The 26,139-nt window shown below is 37.3% G+C and overlaps 1 protein-coding gene across 25 annotated transcripts in view; it reads right to left on the bottom strand.

The window, feature by feature from the left end:
* Positions 1 to 26,139, bottom strand: part of LOC135698378 (protein muscleblind-like) — an 847,806-nt gene that overhangs the window by 38,239 nt on the left and 783,428 nt on the right. For 13 of the 25 annotated variants that reach the window (XR_010517479.1, XR_010517480.1, XM_065218320.1 and 10 more), the window contains 3 exons: positions 23,448 to 23,753; positions 21,491 to 21,676; positions 9,147 to 9,362 (listed from right to left, as the gene is read on the bottom strand). Coding sequence is in view for 20 of the 25 variants with exons in the window: in XM_065218320.1 (XP_065074392.1) it covers positions 9,147 to 9,362; positions 21,491 to 21,676; positions 23,448 to 23,753 (708 nt within the window). In the remaining 5 variants the exon portion in view is untranslated. Of the gene's footprint in view, positions 1 to 9,015; positions 9,043 to 9,146; positions 9,363 to 21,490; positions 21,684 to 23,447; positions 23,754 to 24,871; positions 25,206 to 26,139 lie in introns of those variants that run through there. The other 12 variants (XR_010517481.1, XM_065218325.1, XM_065218330.1 and 9 more) reach the window with 6 other exon arrangements.

Genomic DNA, 26,139 nt, shown 5'->3' with positions numbered 1-26,139 from the left:
TATAATAACCCAACAAACAATTTGTGCTGATTAAAGGCTGAATAAGCTATTTTTTAGCTGAAGAAGCATATTTTTGCCTGAATAAGCTCTTATTCTGCTTCCAATGTTTGTTGGGAAGGCATACTTACGGCTAATATAAAGTTATGAAATCAAACAAAGACTAAAGTTAGGCCTTGTCGATACTGTCTTGTAACTTTTATTAAAATCGGATTTGGTAAACCAATATGTGTGAAGAATAATAAAAAAAAAATGAGTACTTTACTTTTAAAAATTTGATTGGTTTTGAGATAACGTCTAAACGAGCTTTATTTTATGAGCTTAATTATATGTTATCCGTTATCATAGACTATTGTCTGGTTTATTAAATCGAAATTTAAAACAAAATAATTACGTCGCTTTTCGACACATAGCATAACAAAATCGACTCAAGTACCGCCCCTAGATTGTGATTTTTGCTACTGTAATCGTGCTTTTTAAAATCAGCTCCAGTGCTCCAAAATTGATGCAATTTTGTATTTCGCTCCATTTTTAATATAAACTACGAATATGAAATTCCCTCAATACCTCTGAAGAACCCATTTAAGGAATAAGCTCCAGATAGCCTATTCAGTTAAAGCACGGTATTACCGGTGGTGGTGAGTACAACTCAGGTCTAGAAAAATTTTCGGGTTGGACATTTTCTAGACTTGATTGGGCATACACGGCCGATGAGAGTTGAAATCGTCTCAAAATCTAGAAAAGTGAGATTACCTATGAGTGAGTTAAATATTCATAGATTTTCATCAAAAATCGGCAGGAATATTATGAACATCAATGAAATTTTTAATCAGTTTACAAATATACGAATTCTACTCCTTTTATAGTTACTTTAAGAACACAGTTGGGAGTAAAACTCTCGTGAAAAAAGCGTTAAAAGTCAGGAATTGGGAGAGAGAGGTTTACTGCATAATGAAAAATATGTTAGTTTATGAAAATTAAAATGCTTTTTAGAGCATATATCTATTGCTTAATCATAGAAAAAATAAACATTACAAATGATATGGTGTTAACTATTCGATACAGGATGCTTATTTTTCTCTAAATTGACAATAATTTTCAAAAGCTCAAAGTTCCGTTACTGAAAAATACCTGAAAAAATGTGTATAGCGTGATTTACTTTTCACCTAGCGATTGACATTCACTAAATATTTTACATTCACACTACTTTGATATGCCAAAACAGTTGCCAAATGCATTTAAACTTTGATTGATAGTTAGGCAACATTCATTTAAGGCAGCAGTTCTCATTTATTTATTTTTTCAATTGTGGACAGGAATGCACTCACAACGATATAAAAAAATTCGGATTTTTGAAATAATTAGATGTTATAAAGAGTGTATTCAATCAAAATGCCACACACTTAAATAGCTTTAACTTTTCAAATTTTATTACAATTGACTTGAAATTTTGAGTGAAGATTGATTAGTCCATAAAGTAATTTTAATTAAGGTCTGAGTAATTTAAAAAAGTGCTTTCGCTGGTCTTCAGCGAATCTTTTCACTGAAAAACTAGCTGTGCAAAAATCGCGAACGAAATCAGCTTAAAAGTTCCCGATCGAGATGATTCGCTCTCTCAACCTATTTAAAAAAAAAAATCGAGAAACGGGCTAGCTTAGGATAATGAAATCATCTCGCTGATTTTTCTTTGTCTATATTACCTGTTCTGCTTTATGTATGATAATATTTAGGTTGCATATATGTAGGAGTAGCTTAGCTCAGTCGGTAAAGGCGAAGCTACAAAGCAAGAGGTGGCTGGGTTCGATTCTCTGTCCGGTCTACGATTTTTTCGGGTTGGAAATTTTCTCGACTCCCCTGGACAAAAGAGTATGATTGTACTTACCACACACTTATACTTATGCAAAAATTCCACCATTGAATCGAATTTAAAAACTTCAAAGTTGCCCGAAATACACACTAATCCAGGCCTTCATCGTTCGGTAAATTTTGAGCTACAGAACGGTGTTCGGTAAAAGTTTATAAATCAGTGAAAAATCCAATTATTAGAAAATTTATTCTTGTACAAAATTTGTTCAGTTTACCCCATTTATTGATGAAAAATATATTTTTTTATTTTTTTTTATTTCACAAGTATAACGGTCATTTGAAAATTTTACCGACTTGTTCTGCTATTCAAAAACCCGATAAATTCCTACCGACTTCGGTGATCTGAATTAAGTGTGTATGTCTAAAATAAAGATTTACGTGACTTATAAATCTGTAAATTTTAGACATTGCTTGCCTCTTCGCAACAAACATCAAGTAGTAGCTTAAACTACGAGCACTCACAAGAACCTTAGTATTTTGACTTCTGAAATTGCGAACATTGTTGCGTACTGTCCACAATGTCAATTGACGAAATATATTGGTTTAGCACTGAATTTAACTTCCGACACTGATATTTATAGGAAGCCTGATATCAGGCGGCTTTGACATTTCTATCCATATGAATATCACTAGGGAAAAGTTGAATATATTCTTTAGATCTCAATAAATCAACTTCTGTGTATAACCGTTGCATTGTTTTAATATAACTGATGGGTTTTCTAAAAATCGGTAACCGATTAGCTACGATGTCAATGTCATTTGCGCACTCACATTGAGACGAATGATATTGATATTCTTACTGTGTGAATTGATACTGAAGTCAGGTGGCTAGTGAAATTCAGCATTTTGTAGGTATTGATATTGATATATTGCAGCACTTATTGCAAAGAGTAGTGCGAAAAAGGTCTGTACAAAGAATCACCCTAAAAACATTTACCTACATTGAAACAAATCGGCATGTACGGTTTATTGGATCCATCTTATAACATAGCAATGTCAGAAGGTTTATTCATTCTATGTGTTGATTAATAGATTCCATTTGATAGTCAGTTAGAAACTGCGATTGCGATATGGCATGTTTTCTATTGTAATTTCACATACTTAGTACATGACATTCCTTTGCTTTGGACGTGGTTTACGATGGCTAAGATGTATATGAATATTGTCCGATATATTTTATAATGAACTGAGCCGAGCGTTGCATTTTTCTGAGGACTGCCTACTGCCAAATCATTTCACTGAGCTTCAGAGCGTTCGAGCGAAGGGGGATAACATGAGAGTGAGGTTTACTGCCATTCATGTTCATGTTTTCTATCACACCCTACCCTCACTCTGGGTGAACTCTGAGTTTCTTGCGTCGAACAAAAAAGTCATCCGGATTATCGAAAAGCGCACCTCACGTCAAATCATCCTCTCACTGAAGATCACTCTCCCTCTCTCTCGAGGAGTTTTTGTTTTCTTCTTCCATATTCCTGCGCCACTCACTCGAGGTGAGGGCTGGCTAAACTTGTAGGACAAGAGTGTTTTAAACCCTCCAGTGAGTTTGAGGAGTTTCAGCAAGCCTGCTGTTGATATGTCATGGGTGGAAACTAATGGAAAGTCATATAAATTTGCACTATTAGAAAATCCAGTAAAACAGAATACTTGGGTTCCTGAACAATATCGCTCACTAAACGGTATATCTTATATGACAATCATGTACATTTTATTGGAGTGTCTTTTAACGATTTTTGAAGTTTGTTGATATTTCTTGCGTGTAAACAGACATGTAGAAATTATCAGTGCTATAGGAAACCCCAAAAACAAATAATTGTTTTTGGGATGAATTTACGATTACATATAGCTTAAATAGTCATCATCTATCGATTTCTGACGTTTTAGATTGTTACTAGATCCATCTCAACAATTAGATAGTAATATAAATTATCCTTTTAAGAAATCCAACAGTTAATATTGATTTCTTGCATGGTTTATGAGACGAATATTGTTCGCAATAAAATACATTCTATATGATTGCTCTGAGTTAATTATTGAAATAATTTTCAACGATGTTATCGTGCACTCATTGAACATGATAAAAAAATAAAAGCAAACTTGTTAGTTCCACTAATATTTCTATAATTAATAATAGTGTATTGAATAGCAAGGGGTCCCAGTAAAGAATGTCTTAAAAATGAATACATTGCAATATTTACTTTGCTAAAATTCTAATTGTAAGCCTTCTTCATGGCACTAGTACTGGAACTTCATGAACCAGTTCGATGAATTCGTATAATGTAGAGGTTGTTTTATTGTCCATAGGGGCGTTAAGAAAGATTTGAACACACGGTTTCGGCACGACATAAATTTGCCAGTGCTATTTTTCTCAGTCTAGTAAAACGAGCATAACGTTGCACTACCATTCCATGTCGAAAGAGTTGTTATGACTTTATGCTAATTGAACGAGCTCAATATTGAAGTCAGCTGTGGCCCAGTGGAACCGAGCGACACCGATAGCACTACACAAATCAATTACAATAATAAAAAAGACGCAATTGTGGAAGCTCCCACTGCCTGTTGTTTATTTTTCGATTTATTTTTAGAATTGATAAAATGTATGAATCTAAACAAGATATAAATGTCATGTGATTTTCATATACACTTTAATTAGATTGATTAATGCATTTTTATGATATTGTAGTGAAAAGTAAAGTGTTTGCTGTTGGGTTTCAAATCCATTTCAGTTAATTCTTATAATATAAACGATTTTCATTTATCATATTACGATCATATAAAAGTTATCAACTCATCAGCATTGTTAATGTATCAAATATTCATAAATCATTTACCTGGCACGTTTTCAATCATGCCGTTTTCATTGGATTTTCTTATAGTGCAAAGCTTATTAGACTTCGATATAACGGGAATATATCATATTTGTTCAGAGTAGTGAACGTTGAATTTAGCGGAAGATCATGACAAAGAAATTTAACTCGTAATATATTTATAATCAACATCGCATCCTAATTTTGATTTTTGATATCTGCATATACAGATTATTAGCCAAGAAATGAACAAGAACATCTATAAAATACAGAAATATCTGTATATCTGGTAACCCTGCTTCCATCTTGGAATTAATCGATGACAGAAATTTATAGCAAAGATTCAATTATTCAAACCTATGAAGAAAAGTTTGTTTATTTGCGCATTTTGTCACACACAGTAATAGTAGCCGATTTTGTGAGCATCTCCGCGCATCAAACTTTTATCTTTCAATAATTTGACATAACCGCAATCTTCTCATTCATATTCAAGATGGATGTTTAACTGAAAAAGTACATGGGTTACGTAGAATATTAGAAAAGGGGGCTACCGAAATCAGGTGGTCACTGTATCATATATTTGCTGTCGCTTTGATTCTGGCCAAGTTCCTAGTCTTTTTGATACGATATCTTTGTCGAGATTTGAATCACTCATTGCCCCGTAACGTGGGTAGATCACCTTTTCGTGGTACGTTACGGATTGTAAGATCTCCTACCCATTCCTAGTCCTGACTGCTTCAAACTAGGGGAGCAGCATTTTTCAGTAATCCAAGGAACACATCTAAGTCCTTGTTGATAGTGACAACACTCGGCTTTGTCCACCGAGGATGATCTTGAAACAAGGAAAAAATGAGTTAGTTAGTCTTCATCTATGTAATTCCTAAGATTCTATTCGTTGTTCCCTAGTTTAAAGTGAGCTCCCCGCAAGTAGCTAGCTATCAAGGCTGCCCTCAACCGCTGATTGGATTCAGTCCAATCACCGTGTGTGTTGGTGTCCGGTCGTCGGCATCAGTAGAAGCAGCAGTGCTTTCGGCGTGTGGCGTCGAACATTGTTCTCCAGTACACAACGAAAGGCTGCCTACAAGCAGTGAGCTGCAGCCCACATGTGCATACATAGAAGGAGGAAGAAGTCGCACCGCTATTGATCGGAATAGATCTTCGTGACTCACTGTGGGCCATCTATGCCAAGCGCGTGTCCCGCATTCCAAACAACATACATCTCACCAGCCTCATCCGTGTTGAACAACCTAATAGCTCAGCATTAGCATCACGACAAAAGGGTCCTTTTCAGGTTCACCATAAATTTGTAAAAGAGTATTTTTTGGACATTTGCCGGATGTCAGTTTCCATATCAAGATAGAGCTGGAATAAGGGAGTAACAACTTTTGATAACAATGACTTATTTTGATGATGTATTGAAAGTCATAGCTCGCCCACGCAAATCAACATCATCATCAGTTACGGTAAGGGAAGTCCATTCGACGGTAATGTTGGTTTGCGTGGGCGTGTCTTGAATTCATAAAAATCATCGAGAGAAGTCATTATGTACAAAAGCTGTTACGCCTAATTCCAGCTCTATCTAGATATGTTTAAATCTAACATACCTTGTTCTTGAAGGCAGAGAATTGCACGAATGTATAACTGTTGCTATGAAAATTAAAATTATTACCGATGGCTTCCGAAAAGCGATTTCCCTAACACAGATTTCGAAGTTGAATTCCATCTGGTCTCACCAAACGGTGTTTATTCAATCACCTCGTGGTGAGTGGTGTTGTTCTCCAGTACACAATGAAAGACTGCCTGAAAGCAGCAAACTGCAGCCCACATTACCATCCATAGGAGGAAGAAGCCGCACCGCTATTGATTTGAATCAGTCGCTCTTCGTGAGTCGCTGTGGGGCCTCTATGTCAAGCGCGTCATACTAAAGAGTGTAAACAGAGTGAACTCCGCTCAAATTCCTATTCCTACACAAAACACAAGCTCCTGCTGCAGTTAACAAATAAGATTTATTATATAAGACCACGTAGTCCTACGCCACCTTTGCGTACAACCCCATAGGATGTCCCGTATAGTTTTTTGCTGTGAATAGATTTAGTTGTAACATTGAGAGTTGCAGACGATGCAGAAGTTTTTGACAGCTCTCAAATTTCATCGAGGAAGTAAACTTCATATGCAACTGTGCGATCTTTTTCCTTCTCTGTCAATCTGGTTAAACAATAGTTTAGCTAATATATTAGTAATTTTACTGTAGTTCTTTACAGTAGTTGGATGATACCTTATGATTGAATATGCAAAAAGTTACACAATAAGAAAGTTTTGACCGTTTTAGTTTCGTGTTAATGCAATTAAACTATAAATCTGCATTCAGTTTTCATCATAAGTTTCAGTGGTCATACAATTAACTTCATATCGCGAAATGGGATCTGGCCTTTCCGCCAATAAAAATGGCGACTTCTGATGCATGAAACTGTTTCTGAAACCCTATAAAACTAGGGGTGTATAAAACCCATTTTACTCAAGTTATGTTTGTCCCCATTGAAGGATGGAGCCAATTTTGCATATCTTAAGTACATCTCTGTCTCTGAAAACATTATAAATTCATGATTTTATAATAGATTCATTCATGGCTATTATTCGAGAAAAGCTTCGGGCCTTCCGCGGATAGTTCTCTAACGATGAAGCAATTTCCTGAAATATGTGTCGTTCGTTTTCATTTATCTTAGAATTGCAACTACATATACTATTCTCTCGGACTGAAGGATAGCAGAACAGTCAACGGAAATTTTAATGTAAACTATGACCTCCCTAAGGGATCTACTCTACGATTCTTAAAATCTGGATTGATATCTCTACTCTACGAGACGCTTTTGACTTAACATTGCCTAATTACAAATATCATGATGAGGTGCAACAGATGTCCTCCTAATAGTTTTCGCCGATCGAAACTCCATGGAGGAAATTTGTTGATGAGCTGTCCTAATGGATCAGGATGACATAATGGGAATACTTTCGTTGTGCGATGATGGATGATGGTAGGGTCGCGGAATCGGTTTAAGATTGGGATAGAACACAGAACTACATGCATTTTAATGTTCCGCCGCAAAACCGTTGGATCGGATCTTTCAACTGAGGGGGAAATTATTGAACACTATTTCGGCGAGCGAAGGATGAGGAAACGGTGGCATTTAAAATGGACACAACTCTAACTATAACGAGAAAGAAAGAAAGAGACGGTGTATAGTAAAGATAGTAAAACAGCACCAGGAAAGAGACCAAATTAACTGGCTGGCATTTGAGAGCACGCAACGCGATGGCCTTGATTCAATGAAACAATTTAAATCTCAATTGAAAGTACGGAATGAACTTCTTTATGGCATGTAGAAGCACCGACAAACCGACATGAATGACCATAGAAATTACCACGAAATTTCAGCTCAAAGCACACTACTGACTTCTGTCTCCGTGTTCGCGGAAAACGTTTATCTAAGCCATGAACACGAGTGCAAAATGTATGGATTGGTTCGTGTCTGATCTATTCTGGACAGGTTATTTTTATCTAGATGAAAAGTTTCTATGGTTTGATGGTATCGCTGCACATTTGTATCGGGCGTCATAGATTTTTGAGCGAAAGTTAGTTTTAAGTTTTATGTCAGTTTGTCGGTGGTAGAAGTGTAGAGAACTCAAAATATCAGCGCTTCGAACAAACAGAGATAGCGGCAGCACACGCAAGCGGGCTACGAAGAGATGAGATTTCAGCTGCCTCGGTGTAGCGACATCTATACGTCACAAAGGCTTAATAGCGAGCGTTTGCAAGTTTGTGTCGGATTTCAATAGATCGGATCACACGGTAGGATGCTGACGAGTAGATGTCTCTGACTTTAAATCGGTAAACGAAAACTCTTACTTTCTTTCTCATTGTCTTCTTCTGTTTTTGTGCTATTCTACTGGCTAATCTGGTTGGTTTCTAGTATAATTTGGACGGAATCTACTGTGGTGTTGAATGATTTTCTCATTTCTACGATTGATTTAGCGTTAGGAACTAGAGGACGGGCTTGTGGTGGGATCAGCTACACAGCAAGTGTGCTCTGGTGCCAGGAGGTCAAAAGATGAAATTGTGAGAGGGCAGTGACGTTGGAGTGCGCGTGTGTTTGTGTTAGTAAAACGTAAAATTCAAACCATCGGTCTCGAAAGAAGATGTGTACTTCGAAGTTCAAACAACAACAACAGAAAAAAAGAGGAAAAATTAAATCTAAACCAAAAGATCAATGTCAGAATTTACATAAAATGGCAAACCAAAGGATTTAGAATGAATGGAAAACATAGTCAGATGGAAGATAAGTAGGTGGAAAGATATTGTTAGTGATTAGACGCCAAACTGAAAGAATGAGAGAAAAAAGAACAGATATAAAGAAAACAGAAAAACGATAGAAGAAATATGTTTTTCTTTTTTTTTTGGTTTTGTATTAAAGGTAGCCATACCGCGGTTGCGCGTGACTGCGCTGCTTTTATTTGAGCCTGCAGGTGCAAAGGAGGATGGAAGTAGCGACAAGGTTCACGAGCGCATCTACCCTTCACGGCATCCATGCACACCGTGACGGAACCGTCTTCGTGTGTTGTAACGCTGTCCTGCGGATGTGCAAAACGGCATTCGGACTCCGCTCGCTTGCAGGCACCGCGCATGAATTCGCGACATACCTAAAGACATTATCTGCTAATTGATGTTTGTCTTTTCTTTGGGGTTTTGAATGTTTTGTAGGTTAAAAGTTTGGATTTACTAGTAGCTTTTGTTTAAATAAAAAAAAAATGGTAGTTTTGCTTCAAATGCATTTTAGTAGCTTTTTTTTTGATTTTTTTTTGCAAAAAGTATGCTAATTAAACGTTTTAGTTGCTTGCCAAAGAACGAAAACAAACAAATATGCAAAAGGTAAAAATTTGCGTTTAGTTTTAGTTAGAAGTATCAGTAATAAAAACACATCGATCACGGTTGCAGTGAATCGGTAAAAAAATTTGGCAACAAATAAAAACTGTCCTTGAAGCGGCTTGTTTTGATAAGAAAAACGTGTTATTGATAGTAGTCGAAAAAACGAAAACATATTTGCAGATAATTAGGCGGTACAAACGAAAACTTGCGAGCAAATATATTTATATAGAGCATTGGTTTACTTGTTTTTAGTAGCATAACCAATCGAGAGATAGAGCAAAACTGTTTAGGAACGTTGCGTACAAAACATAAAAAAGTAATATTTAAAAAAAAAACGTTCGTCAGCAGAGAGATGCAGAAACGATACTAACAAATAAGATAATTCGGAAGCGCACGCAAAAAAATGTTTGCAGCAGTGCTTTGAATTTTGATTGCGTTGTAGTTTTTCTGAAGACGTTGTTGTGGTAGTATATCTTGGAGTCCTTTTTGTATGGGATAAGAACGCGCGGCTTGTTTGTTGAATTATCGGGATGAGATAGAGAGATAGAGAGACGCGAAGCGCTTTTGCATATTTTTTAGGGTTTGTCGCTCAGTGAGGTGAAATTTCAACGAAAATTTCCGAAATTTGAACACAAGAAAGTGGCGTTAGATGGATCGCTCGTAATTTGAGCGAAACGGAACGAGACATCGGGTCTTACTCCTAGAGCTCGTCGACAGTTTTGAACGGTTAATAGTGTGAAGATTTGAGCATTAGAAAGTAGTACTAGTGGAGAAATAAGGAAATGAAAAAAACAGATAGTGGGGGCGTTTCGATAGGAAGGTGGGGGTGACAATAACTAAAGTACTAGAGTGTAATCGTGTGTAGTGTAGCAAAGTTTGACGTGACGGAACGTACAAATGGTTCGATTTTGGTTGAAGTACATGGTTGGAGGCTTGGCTAACCGAAAATCGGGTGGGACTAGATCTGAAGGGGGTGGGCTGTTTGGTGTCCTACAAAAGAAGTAGATTCGGTTTCGGCTTTGGATGCCTATTCTAGATGGGCAAATAAAAGAAGCTAGTTTGACAGTTTACTTCAAGGGCGGATACTAGGTCTAGAACTATTCGGTGCGCTAACTATTCTAACAAATCGATCTCAACAATCCGACTATACAACTGGTTACTATCACTGAGATGGTTGCACTAAAAATGGCTTTGAAAATGGTTACTGGTTTGCTTACAACGTAGAGAGAGCAAGCGCAGTTCTTATTTCCATGTCTATCGTAACACAATTTCGTTTACTGGTTAATCTCAATTAGCGAAACACTTCGATTAGCTATCTTATGGTATATTTTCAAGTTTGGTGTCTTCGCTATCCTAATGTTTATTTATTTTTTGTTTTAGTAAAAGTAAAAAGCATCATGAGCGAGCGGAAACTCGAGCAGGTGACAGCAAGTGAACATGCGAAAGATGTCATCCGGTTACGATTTTCTTTCCTTTTCCCGAACCTACTCTGAGTTTCCCGAATCGCTTTCGTAACCTAGTTCATTTACAATTAGCATGAAAGAAACAGGACACCGATTTGTGTGTTACAGAATGGTGAAAAGAGATACGAATGATTTTCACGAGCGTTGTTTCAATCAAAATTGCAACATTATCAAAGTAGAGTAATGTAGATTTTAATTATTCGTTTTCAAATCGGCCTGTTGCAGTTTTGATTATATTTATGGAATAAATGTATATCAGATATAACAATGCTATAAAATACTCTCCGGGAGCGATGAAATGTGTTTCAAAGGTTGTAGTTGAGGTGTTAATTCTAGAGAGTCACAATTGACGATTTTATGATTCGTGAGCGCTCACTCTGAGTCAATACTCATGGATGATAAAATCGCTGATTATGACTCTCTGAAAGCGAAATTGACAGGTTTTACGTAGCAAACGAATACTTTACAACCTCTTCTTGTATCATTATAACATCTAATGATTTCATAATTCCAAAAATTAAACTTTATAACGAAGTGATTCGTATCAATAAGGTTGGGATATCCAGGCACAACTTATACTTATGTTCTATGCGGGGGGATATCATTCCAAGCAGTGTTGGGAAAATATCAAAAAAATCAAATCTCACCAATGCCCAAGATCACGCTTGATTTTCGTAGACAAAAATCAACAAGCAAACTGCTGTGGTTGGTTTTGCAAGCTGTGACATCGCAGATCGGAATATCAAGCTAACAAAACTCACCAGCTGCAAATCTCAACAAACTGTGGTCAGATCGAGTTTCATGATTTTTGCTTTACACCCGAACGCAACCGAAACTTCCATAACGGCTGGCAGCAATCACTTCGCGTCTGCCATCGGTGAAGAGTAACTTTATTTTTACACGTTGTGAATAGTCTGGCAATATCAAAGGAGCTTGTAAAATCAATATCAAGCATGATATTTTGTTCCAATATCACGCGTGATATTAAGAGCGTATGAGAGCGGAAAAATACCATTTGTTGTGATGCAGATCTATGATTTAATTTTATTATTTTGAAAGCTCCCCGGTTTAGATTACATTGTAGTACTCTTTTAATTTTTACTACTCGAAAGTTACCGGGAAATTCAATAATTTACAAAAATTTATCATTTTATTTGAACGTGCTCATCATTATGTTTATCGTTAAATGATCAGAATTTTGTGATAAAGGTATGCGCTGCTTGTTGTCAAATAATTGGTATGATGCAGCAAAACCATTCAACTTGCTCCACGTATTTGTGTTGCCAAATTCAAAGATCTGAAAAAAAAAATCATCAGAAGCTCATTTCAGTCACATGAGCTGCATTTCAGATTCAATTCAGGGCTAAAAAAATCGTTGGAATTCAGCACCCGGATGAGAAGTTAATTTTCACTGGAGTACGTCTCTGTTCGTCTCTGCAGAACATTGTAGAAAAAACAGGAACGAAACGCGAGAGATTGTGAAAGTTGGTAACTTACTGTTATCCAGTTTTCGTAAATGTGCTACAATTTCACAGAAGAGCACCACACATCACATTCGTTGATGTAGAAAATATTGATGAATGAAAGCGTTACTTTAGTACGCAAAAAGTATATGAACAATCTAGCATGTGTATCTGTACGTCCATACGTTTTGACAGATTATGTGATATCTGCAGGCCTTTTACTAAACTGACTAAAGGGTTAGAACCTGTTCGACGAAATAGAAGGCTTTCATGAATAGGTTTTGGTTTTCAAGAAAATTGTGGAAGATTATCGTTCCTAATCTTTTCTCTCTCAGCAGCAACTTACAGTTGCTCTCAGCATAACAAGAAGGGGAGCAGATCTAAATTTTTTTTGCTGCACAGTAACAGTGGCTGACACCAACTTGCAGTATGTTTGCATGTTTTGCGGTGTTTCCTTACTGCAGGACATTACAGCCAGCTGCAGAGCAGATACTACTATGCAAAGCATTAGATCTGAAAAGATCCAATATGTTTACATTGAAATTACATTCAAATTCATTCAATGGAGCCTCAGATAGCCTAGTCAATTCATGCACGGTGTTACCAAACCGGAGTCGGCTAGTTTGATTCCCGGTACGGTCTAGATAACTTTTAGGGATGGGCATGTTCTCGACTTTTCAGGGCATAGAGTACTATTGTGTTTGTCCCATGAAATGACTTCCGACACGACTGGTGGTACTAAGAAAGAACTTTTAAAAATGCCAACATTGAGCCGTAAAGGTTGGAATTAAGGACGAAAGTCGGAAGTCAGACAAACTTTAATTTAGTGCTGGAGCCACAATATACACATTCATGCATTGAATTGGTTGGCATACAAAGCTCTCATTTAATACCAGTGCTTCAAATAACACTAAGTTGATAGCCGGTGAATCGCTCGCATAAGAAGTGTCGAAAAGCCAAGAAGAAGGAGAAGCAGACATTCAAAATTTACACTAGTGGCAAAGACATCATATCAAGAAGACTGGCAACTTTGCCAGAATCCAAGCGACAGATACAATAGCGCTGCGCTTGAGTGAAGGTGGAAGCAACGCATAGAAAAATGAGCAAATACACAAACCTTTCTTCTGAGGATGTAATCTTTGCTCTCAAATCCGTTCGAAGCATTTACCTTTGAGCGACAGATGACGCGATTGTACCTGTCTCATAGCGTTCGTATGAGAAAATGGAAGAGTTGCCAGTCTTCTTGATTTGTTGTCTTCGCTAGTGAGCTAGTGGTGACGTCTCTAATACTGAATTTGTTTTTGATTTAGTTCCAACCTGGATCGTGTCTCAAGAATGGGTCTCCCTGATTTCGAACGAACTTCAGCTATATCGATTTCTGACAAACGTCAGCTATACTCTACGGTAAATGCAATCCAGGTGTTTTGAGTAATTCACATCCAAGTGTGGGTTAATGAAAATTTGAACATTTCAAAGTGTATAAAAATGTTTTTTTTGCAGTGTACGATCTAAATTAATACTTTTAGCACTTTTCGACACTGGTTTGAATAATATAATGGCATACTTTCCCATCTACAATAATAGTGTCGAAAGTACTACTTTCCGACACTATTTTGAGTGCACAATATGTTGTATGCAACTCGTTGCAAAATTCGCTTTTTCAGCACTCGTGCAGACAAAATCTTCTTTTTGCAAATGGTTGCATAAATAGCTATTGCCACTCTTTTTAGAAAGGAGCTTCTGCTACCTAATTTGTATCTAAGCTTCCTGAAACTGAAGTCATCACAAACCATACCGTAGAAATATTATTTTAACCCCGTCCAGGGAACACTGCAGTCGTTCAGAAATTGTTATTCAGCCTTTTTTTTAAGGCTCACGGAATGCAGCCCTCGATTTGGCATATGTTAAATTGATGCATTCACGTGCAATTGCATCCAACGATCAATTTATCAACGCATGTTGCTATATTTTTCATCTGCTGACAGTGGCATTTTTCCGGACCTGGTTCCGAAACTGGTTGGTTGACATCGAACCAAAAAAGCAACAACAGTGTGTTGCAAAATAGTACACTACATTTCGAAATCGTACAGTCAAATGATGTCAACCTGAACTGAGTTGTGACAACTTGAAAGCCGACATACACACACAATTCATTGCATGGGGGAGGTGGAAGCTGAAGCGGTCCGAAAAAAAGAATCATCAAAAAGTCAGATCCTCAACATCACTACGAGACTGCATTCAAACAAATTTGCACACACGGTGTGAAATATTGTGATAAACGACATGCACCAAGCATCACGATGCCAAACAACTGACCCAGGACTCCGTTGGTACATACAATCGGGACAACCGGATAAGAAGGCACTACTGGGTTGGGGGATCCTGGTGAAGAGGTAGGCGTGAAATGCGGGTCACATTAAGGTAACAAATTGCCCTTCTCACTTCAGTCTATGGTAGTGCCAGAACATGTCCAGCGACCGTGGTGATTTCGAGCTTCCAGCAGAAGGCATGTAGCTACAACACCAAGAATTGGTCACCGTATAACTGATGGACGAATGCGAAAAAAGTGTTGTGAACCATAATTTGATTTTCATTTTATGCCATAAATAAACATCGCACTTTCAGCAGTGGAGTCCGGAAGCGAAAGTTCGGTGTTCATGGAGATATTTTTCATTAAAATAAATATTCGAATCAACAAACAATTATTTATTTTAATACCCGACACTGGCGCACCGAAAGTCGTATACTATCAATCTTGCTTGTTCAGCTGATTGGAACGGTGGTGGTCTACAACCGCGAGCACACACGGGTTACGGCTGAATAGGTTTTGATTTTCGTTCAATTCCATTTGAAACACATTTTCATCTCACCTACGAGTTTTCATACAGAACAAAAAAAAAACACTAAAGAATTATTTGCTTTTAAATACATTCAAAAAGTTTCGAATAAAACGTACAAATTAATGGGAATATATTATAATAACAGTCGTGCGCTGAAGCGAAAATTTGATTTAACTGTAATTGAAATATTGCGTAATTTTAATGGTCAACAAAGAATTCGATCATACAGATGCAACACAAGACATTGAGTTGGAAGTTTTTTTTTTGGTTGCTTTCGGTTTTGTTTAATCTGTCAGCTATGGTTTAATTGAAAGTTCATAAACAATAGTTTACTGTTGCTAGTGTAATACTGCTCAATCGTATCATTCCATTATGGTTTAATCGTTGCAATTTTGCATTTAGAAGCTTTGGCTTCACGGACCGACCAATGATTTGTTTAACATACTATCTCTAGGATTGCTTAATCTCTAAAAGTTATATACAGCGATGTAGTTTGGATGCGATGGAGTTGGAGGAATTTTCATAGGTACCCTGTGATCGTGCTGGTTGTAGTTTATTTGTTTAATGTGGATGTTGAGCCATTTTTGATTCAAATTTAATAAATCTGTGTATTCCAATTATTCGTTCTGTGTCATTCATAATAACTAACACTTACGTGCCTGGCGGTTTTTGGCTAAACAAATGACTACCATTTTGATAATTTTCGACGAATTTTGACGAAACAACTTTCAATCGATCATCAATATGTTCTAGTTTTGTTTTGTATCGTTATGATTGAGAATGATTTTTGTTTCATTTTTTATATATTTATGAATGGATACTTACCCCGCTAAATTTTAAATATTTAAAAATTGAAACAAATTTTTCTCACAAACTTTACACATATAAAAACTAGAACCGATTCCTGACTGATTGAACGTTATTTCATCAAAATTCGTTGAGAGCTGACGACATGTTAGTAATTTAAACTTTCTTTATAGAAAGCGTTTGGCACGTTGGAGTTAAATGAAAAAAAAAAATACAGTACACAATATGCTGTTTTTCGCGGTAAACTTAATATAGGCAAACACATAGATGGTTAAATTTTCCATCAATCACAGAGGTCCAGAAAAGGAATTAAGCAAGCTTAAAGTCCTAGTGCTTCTGTTTTAAGTATTAGGCACTTGAGGTCTTTGGTGAAGATTTTGTTTTGCCCAAAATGATCCTTTTTTTTTGTCAACTGTAAACATTGGGGTGGTTCACAAATTAATTGATATTCAAAAGATATCTTTTTTCATTTTGACGAAAAAACACTCTCTATTCGGCATAGTTAATGCTGAACACATTTTTTTTTTTTTTGTTCATTAATTTATTTGATAAGGCTCAACCGAATTAACTTAACAGAGCCGAGGATTCTTGGTCACTATACAATACATCTTAAAAATATAGTCAAAAGGTACAACACAATAAACACTTTATCTTCCACTATCCAAAAAGCCTCCTCCATCAGAACTGGAGCCGCTTCCAGTAGTTTCATTGTATGGCAAACTGTTGTACGCCAACGAGGGTCAGAGCGCGTCCATTGCAGCAATGGACGCAAAACGTGGTCAGCACTCACACACTCATCACGAAACGGTTGCTTTCCAAAGTCGACGACGCATCGACCGAAAGAACTGCTGATGAAGAACAATGAGGAGGACCACACAATGGTTGCTGTCGAGAAAACAGACAATCGCGTAGCACACATCGAGAGTGGTCTGCTTTTGTCGACAGCCGAGTGAACACTCAATGCTGAACACATGTCATGCTACTTTGAAATATTTTGTCTATCTCTTAAGCTATATTCTCTTTCAAACGTCTCGTGAAAGCTATCTTCGAGCTTCATTTGCAGTTTAATAATTTGCACACTATTGCCGAATAAAGTAAATCGATATCTCTTAACGATCACGAGATATCAACGGTTTCTTTAATAAATATGCCCTTTTAATGTGTCAATTAAACAGCATTCTATGAACCATATGGAACAGGAATCAGTACACCGAAAAAAATAATCAAATCGTACACCTCATACAAAACGCCGTATGATTTTCGATTCTTTACGGATTGCAAACAAACTGAGAAATTGAGCATTTCTACATCAATCGATCAGGCGTGAATTTTCATGAAACTGTTTTTTTATATAAGAAATCTGTCAAATTTGCACAGAATCTCATCCATTTCAACTCACGCCTAGTTTTTCAAAATGGCGTATGATATATTTTTCAATATGCATTTAAAAAGTTCATTTCTAATAAAATGACCTCTGATACATAGTTAAAGAAGAAAGAGGACCTTTCCAGAAAATAATGAACATTGTTGAAATTTTAAATTTGTACACATGAGAACTTACAAACATAGTAGAACAGTAAAATTAAGAAACTGTTGTTTATGGCACAATCGGTTTATTATTGCCCAGAAAACGATTCTTAGGACCTAAAAGATTTTTTGTTCATGGCTTTCAAACATTTTAATGATTGTCGCTGTTCTACGATTTTTGTCTATTTTGATGTTTCTAGTTTTAAATTTGCAGAAGAGTTACTTAAAAATTTAAAATAAATATTTTAAGTGGAATCTTTTTAGCAAAATCTTCTGATATAGTTATGTATTTTTTTTTTCGAGAAAGATTGTCTATTTTCTCCGAACTTAGTCTCAGACGTCATTTTGATTGCAAGAGAAATTTTCGTGCGTGATATATTAAAAAGTATCGAATATGTCATTTTCGAACATGAAGAGAGTGCAAGCAAAACAATTTATCAAAATTTTATGGAAATCGGTAAGGGTTGAATCTGAAATTATTTCTGTTTGTTATTTGGCCTATGCGGCCGAATGAATATAGAGAATAAAGTAAATTCTACAGTGCGTTTCTTATGAAATCTTTTATTCATACGATTCATTGTCTACGTGAGTTTAATTCTAAATTATCAACTTTGGTGACTGTAACCAGGGTCGCAGTGAGGGTTTTCTCTGCCCTTGGTAAACCATGGAAATGACACCCGTTTTCTTATTGATTAAATCAAACGCAAAGTTTCTAAATACAGGGTGAATTCTCTATGTTTCTTCCCGTCTGGGATTCTAAATGTATGCATAGTCTGGGAAAATCCGAACAGAATGTTGGTACGTTCTCGTACAGATGGGAGATTTATACCTCACCTTCCCAAAGACTTTCTTTTCAGTTATCTGACGGGAAGGGCCCAGAAAATAAGTTTTTTCTCCTGCTTCTGATTTCTCGAAGAAAAAAAGTTTCTATGTCACATAGCTTGAATTTCCCATTGTTCCTAAAACATCGACTCTTAACGTTGTCCTACCGTGAGATGAAGCTCGCTCTATATTGCTTATTTTTAAGTTATTTTCGTTTAATAGGGGTGTACATATTCCATGTTGACAATCAATGTTCAAAGTCTCAAAAACTTTTTTTTTATTTCTAAAAATATTGAAGATTGCGGCTGACTCAGAATTTTGAAATAATGACATGTTCAAGAATCATGAAAAGTTATCCTTTTATTGAAATTTATTTATTTTTTCCATGGCCAGCATATATACATATCTTCCGTTTTTGAGATCTCATACATCTCAGTCACAAAACGAAAAACATTTCTAGTCCCAGAATGCTGAGGTATATACCATTAGGTAGCCCGTTATATTGATTTTTTGTATATGTCTGAATTACCTTAATAATTGTCTGGATTTCTTCGCAGGTTTTTTGGAGTTTTCTTCAGAATTCAATTTGAATCATCCTACAGTTTATTCAGAGTTTATGTCTAATTTTTGTTAAAGAAAAATCATTACATTTTTTCTGGAATTCCTTTAAAATTTTAAGGATAGAAACTTCTTGGAATACACTCTGCATCGCTTTACCAATTTTTAATCATTCTCGCAAGAACTCTTTTAAATTGTTTTGCATAATTATATTTAATGTTCCCTCGAAAAATTTCTAAGAATTTCGTTCCTTAGACCTATAAAAACTAAAATGAAATTGCCATGGATTTCTCCTCAGAATTCTATGTGAAACAATATTTTGCTGCTTATATTGACGAAAATACGTAAATTCTCTTATATATTCCTGGTGAAAATCGCAGGGACAGAAGGTGCTCAAATTCAGGAGCATAGGATTTTTTAAAGATTCATGAACTTATAAAGAAATTATGTATTTAACTGATTCAGGTATGCGCATTCGTCTTCCTTTCAGCTCCTGCCGCAGCTTTCGTCACTCCCTTATTATGTCGCTGGCTGCAGATGCTACAGTGTAGCATGAACATCGTGATCAGTTTTTACTGACGATAGCAACCGTCTATCTATATGGTCACTGACCTTTGGTCTGATTTACATAAACACGTCAGTTGAATCTTGCTCAGTGATTGAGTAATATTGTACTTCTAGATATTTCTTTTCCTTTCAAGCAAACTCTACCCAGTTGTAATACAAACTGGGCTTACTCAGAGCCCTGAGTATGTTCAGTTTTTAAAATTTTACTTAGACTTTTGATTAAGATTTAACGTCATATACACGCTAATACCACCCTATTGATAGACACATGTACTTAACTGTCTATTTCTCAAATTTCTACATTTGCTCAAGACACTAGAGCTACATTTAGTTCAGACTATAGCTGATATTACGTATTGTACACACTAAGAGTATTTCACTGTTTTCTGCGAAATGTTACCGAAATCTCAACAGCTGAATGATTGGTAAACAATTCGGTGGTTTTCCGGGGTTGCCCTGTAATTTTTTTTCCAGACATTCTGTAAAATATTGCAGAAATACTGTGTAAAATCTTCGAACTTTATGCCGAAAATTCAGCTGTTGAGATTTCGGTATAATCCTCAGAAATCTGTGAAATAATCTTAGTGTAGGCTATTTTGATATTAAAGTCCTACCTATGATTTCCTGTGAAAATTTTACGTTTAAGTGCTCATTGCAATGCTGACTATATTACGCAATATCTGCTATAGTCCGAACGTAGAATAATCTTCTATCCACACGACCACTGAGACTAACTCAAAATGGAGTTGAATTTCACACAATTTGTCAAATTCCGGTGTTACGCATGTACTGAATAAACGCAAATATATCAAATTAGAGGCTGTTCATAAACCACGATGAAACTGGCACGGAAAGAGGTGGCATGGGGTGTTAGTGAGTGTCTAGTCTGTGGTAATTTCCAAAAATGTGTATGGGTGATTATCTATGTCCCCACGTAAAACGGCATACGTACCTTATGAACAGCCCCTTAACAATTCCACTCTTTCGATTTCTCGAAGACGCGATGCATTTTGAGTCTCAATGGTCGGTTACTTGAAATGGGAAATGGCATGATAAGCTACACGCTCATACTTTCTGACTATATTTGTCCCTGTCCTATTTGATCAGCTATTCTAAATACACTTCCATTTTATCGATGTTGTAAGATCTATGACGATGAAGGCTAGTCAGCATTCAAATACAAGCCTAGCAGATAATACTAGAATCGGACAAAATTTCACAAACCCACATTATGGACAAACTGCGTACATCCAAATCTGAGTAGTTTCCATATACAGCATTGTTTTTTTTTATAAATGAATTTAATGCATTTTGTCAAATTCAGTCAATTTTTGAACTTTTGCTTTGACACTACTATGACAGTTTTTTTTTCTCTCGAATCTATCCTCCGTTGAAAATTCCTCCACATCCTTTCTTTTTAGAAAAATTAGGCGAATCTTGTTGTACTCTAAGAATATTATAAGGAAATAGTTAAATCTAGACACAGCGAAAGATTAAAAATAAGTAGAAGTAACCGTTTAATGTACATTACAGTATGGAAGTAGAGTAGCGTTTTTTTTTTGAAAATCGGAACAATTCAATAGAAACATAATGTACATTTACATACAAACTATACGTAATATTAGATTAGAAAAATTAATTCATAAAAGAAAAAAAAAAACAGTGAGGTGCGCATAAGTACAGACATCACAAAACATGTCTCATTTCTGTACAGATAAAGCGTTCTATCGATATTTATATGTATATAAAGTGTAAACGAGTGTAATTTTTTTCGTTTACTTGTTTTAAGGGTAAGAAAGAGCAGGACAGAAAACTATATATTGACAGATTCCGAGTGGGACTGGGAAGAGCTTACCTCGAGCCTATCCGAGCGGGGGATCTTTTGTTGTGCTTGTGGCACTACGGTTTGTTGCACGACGGGTCCCAGTTGGGAAACCCCCGATGGATCCGCTGGACCTAACAGGGTCGGCATCAGATGACCCGGTTGAAAGTACGGACTGTACGTGCTAGTTGGCATGCCAGCCAGGTAGGGATTGGTTGCCTGTGTCGGTTGAGACGAAAAGAAAAGGAAAAGTCCACGATTATTATATGCAGTGTGGTTCGAGCACCGTGGGTTCTTTTTTTTTGTTGCTGCTCGAGGTACGCCACTTCGTACGACGACATGCGCTGACTGCTGCCGGGATATCATTCGACAATCACCACCACCAGCAGTGGGGTAGGGAAGATGAACGATCCACTTCCGGTTTGGCGTGGTGGCAGCAGGCAGCGCCTATCGTCGGAGGCGCTGTTGGTGGATTTCCGGCTAGGTTGCACTCCACTCGTACTGGAAATTGCGGTTCAACATTAACATAAAAATGCAATTAAGCTCGACAATCGTTCACGGGCTTTGTGGAAAATAAATGTTCAAACAGAAATCGTTTAAAAGCTTTCTCCCTTTCTGTCTGTTCTTTGCGGTTTCCCTCTGGTGGAATAAACCAGAACCGCCGACTTAAAGAGCGAAAGAGTAAGAGAGAGAGAGAGAGCATCCTTCAAATGACCATTGTTTGGTGGCAGATGGAACGAATAGGCGAAAAGAAGCTTTAGATGGGTACACAATGACGGAACTAAATAATAAAAGAAAACATCTGAGGTACTCTGAACTAAATTGAAAATGCGGTCATGAAAACTAAACAGGAGGAAATTACCATAAACTTAATGTACCGCCAAATGCAATGCGCGGCTTAGCAGTTCTTTGCTGATTGATTCTTGAGCTGTTTGCCGTTTTAGCTAAATAGCTTCCTATGTTCTTTGATTGTGGTGCGCTCGTGGGTGGTTATTCTAGCAAAAATGTCCATGAATCTGATGCATTGTTTTGAAAACAAGATGGCAACACTGCCACTTCAAGATATTGAAGCAGCATTGTTGTTGCAGGTACCCTATCATTGAGTTGATTTTTTATTTATGATTGGGTCATGTTGGGACAATTTTCCACATCGATAACATTTGGAGCAACAGCTATGCACTGCATTGGCGAAAACTGGAAGCCTCTATACGAGTTCTACTCTAGACCCTAAGACCCTATAGCTTGGACTAAAGCAACTTGTGTGGACTATCCACAACGTAAATAGGAAACGTAAAATGAAAACAAATAAACTCAGACAACAATTATCAGGCCAGGACTATAATTTTGGCAGCTCTTTCATTTAGGCTCGCGCACGCTTCTATAGACAAACACACACAGACACTAACTAGTGTTCCAAGGAGGAGATCACGCAAAGCAATGCATTGATATATGCTCCAAAGCACCGAAGTAAAGCGAGAATAGCAGCCTTGTTGTTTTTCCTTTCTCACGTGCTACCCCCATTTACACCCTCCTATAAACACGTTCCCTTTCGGGGGAGTCTAGAATCGCGTCAGAATGTCTCGCTCTGATTGATTGGGTCCTGTTCTGCTGGAAGCTAAGCATTTTAAGGCAAAAGAGAGGGAGGGACTCATTCCACGCGCATCGGTTCGTGAAGCGTTTCATACACACGGTTGAATTGAGGTAGCATAGACCTTGGTAGGAGGGGGGGGGGGGGGGGGAAGCGTGACTTTTTGTTTCGTTATTTTTTGGCAACCGCTATTCTGGTGGCTTCCGGTTTGAATTTAACATTTAGTCACGACGAGCAACACGGGCTACTGAATACCAAAGTGTTGAGGAAAAGAGAACTTTGAGCAAAAATCAAAAACGAACTTCAGGCAGCAAAATAGAGCAACACTTACAAAAAATCGGCACTAGGGTAAAGAAGTTTCATAGTATAAAAAAGTAATAGGGATACTCTTTGAGCAATTACTTTGCAGGCGCCACCTTGACTGTTGTTATTGGTGCTGATGTGGTTGTTGTTATTATGGTGGGTGGTGGTGGTAGAGGTGTTGCAGGTGTTGCTGGTGTGGCTGTTGTTGTTATTGTTGTGGTTGTTGTTGTTGGCTGGAGTGACGCTGGCACCGTTCATTATGGCTGGGACGCAATTGCTACCATTCGTGTGGCTGACGACGTACGTCGTATAGGGCGGATGGGGGTGGCCTCCCCAGGCGATCGTAAATCCGAGTGCCGCGGCGGCTGCTGCCGGAGGTACACCCGTCGTCACTGTGGCGCCATTCTGGACCAAATAAATCCATTGGTTGAAAGTTTTTTTTTTCGAGATATCAGAGTGTTTCGTGGAGAATGAGAAAGAAGGAAAGCAGAGAGCTTTTAGCAATCGTTGCTATTGTTTATTTTAAGCGAGGAGTAGTACAATTTACTGGGGATGCGGGATATGTGTGATCGATTTATTTACTTTATGTAGAGTCTGTTTTTTTCATCGGGGTACATATGGAGTAATCAACTCAAGTGGCTTCGTCAAACAAGCGATTGAAACTAAAGTTTTTTAAACAAGCAGGAGATGCCTACGAAAATAATTGGATCGGCAATGATTGAGATATAGTTTATATTGACGTAACCGTCAGTTGTCGACGAATGAAAATCGTAAGATGCTTGTGAAACATTATTATTCAAAATTAAACTTTCATCGTAAAACAATTTCCTCAACACATACCCATGTTTATTTTTTTTTCAATGGAGCCGCAGGATTGTTGTTTCAAATTAATTGCTGACAACACTGCTCAACTAATGATCGAACCTTAAAAATCGATTCTTAGTTGAATAGTCAAACTCATCCCCATAGGGATTTTTTTAGTACACTTCTAGGTATCTCCTCAACATGCAACTTGAGTCATTAGTGGCCTAAATGCACTTATTTTAATAAACGAATGAACGGAATGTTCTTCAACTTCTATCAACCTTCAAGCACCCATCGTAGCAGAAAGCTCTTTTCTAGCTCTGGGAATTCTACTTCAGCGCTGCACGTCTCCAATTAAAATCGTTATAACAATATTCGCACAAGAGCTCTTTACCCAAACGGTTTACCACTACCCATCATACCCTACTTGCACTTCCAGAGAAAGAAAAAGCTGCAATAATAGCATAATTTTCTACTGCACGGCATCAACTGGCACCTGTTTCCCGGTGTAGCTGCTGTTGAACTGATGGTTCCTGGACTCTCTGATGCTCTCAATGTATTATGTGGCGGTGGCGTTATCTTTCTCTTCTACAAGGCTCAAGCACAAGCTCTGTTTTATCAAGACGAAGCCAGTATTTTTTATCCCCGAGCGAGCTCTCGTTCCACGCAGGAAATGCAATTCATGCTAAATAATAACAACACTTTTCTCACCTCAGAAAGCAGAGAAAAAACACCTCTCGAAACATTCAACAGTCCTTCAGGCAGTTCAGGCGTGCTCAACTTTTCCTGTTGTTACAGAGACTACCTTCGCCACCCACCGACCGGTTTTGCTCTGCCAGTCAGGGTTCGTTCCCAAAAAAAAAAATTAAACCTCCGTTACAAGGTTCATGCAGGCTGTTGTTATGCAAAATCGCTTTTCCTCTTTGTCACCACCGTGACACAAGAACACTTTTCCACTGCTGTCGCTACTGATGCCATTGTTGGTGGTTGTGCTGCTGCCACTGGTATTGCTGTTGTGAAATTTCTTCGGCGTAGCACCCTCTTTTGGGGGCACTACTCAGAGGAGTACAAGTTAGGCGAGATTTGAAGTGGATGAAAGAGAGTGAGAAAGAAAAAGTTAATTTCATAAACAGAAACGAAAGTTGACGATGACAATTTACTCAACAGCCATCAACACACACAGAGCCAGAGTAAGTGCAACAGAAACCGTGCACGACGCGACGCTCGGAACGTCGTTCATTATTACAATCTCGATGAAGTGATGTTCTTGCTGTTTTTGTTGCACGATGATTTGTGGTAACAAGGGATTGTTGTTTGAAACATCGGGAACTAATGAAGTGCTGCAAAGGGGTGTAGCTTTGAGGTGGTAGTCCATTGGACAGCGTGGTTTGCAGTTGAAACGGAGAAGAAATCTAGCTGGTTGTACATTTAGCGTAGTACATTTAAAAGTAAAAGTATGTTTCACTGTGTAATTATTGAATTCTAATTTTTTATTTGTATTCAGCCGTGTCCAGCTGCTATTCATCAGTAATATTGTTCGATTTATTCAAAACATTTATCAACGATTCATTTTGCACATCATCTTTTCAATGTCATATTTTTTTTTAAATTTTGCATTAAAACGAAGTCCATGAATAATTAACTTTGATGTTCCGGGATGCATGGGACAATTATTTTAGTTTGAGAATATTTGTCCGAAATTTGCAGTTACTACCGGACACCGGAGATGTTCCGGATATTTTGGTGTTATGACAAATGTGCTGAAGATTGATTATCTGAAATACTGTATTTTTCTCAAGGATCAATTGTTAAAATTCTGCAGAATCTATGATAAGCCAATCCATTGGTGGTTATTTTTATTCTTAAGAAGCACATTTGGCCACATCCGGATATGTTCCAAGCTTATTTAACATTCTTCCGAAAAAAATAACTAGAACTTGAATGGTGGCAAAACCGACCAGGCGACACAGGAAATTGCATATGTTTT

This window comes from Ochlerotatus camptorhynchus, unplaced genomic scaffold (genome assembly GCF_037179485.1).
Source record: "Ochlerotatus camptorhynchus isolate MF236.1 unplaced genomic scaffold, CSIRO-AGI_Acam_v1.1 ptg000085l, whole genome shotgun sequence".
NCBI lineage: Eukaryota > Metazoa > Arthropoda > Insecta > Diptera > Culicidae > Ochlerotatus > Ochlerotatus camptorhynchus.
The sequence above is the reverse complement of the archived record's forward strand: the minus strand, read 5'-3'. Positions and strand labels throughout refer to the sequence as shown.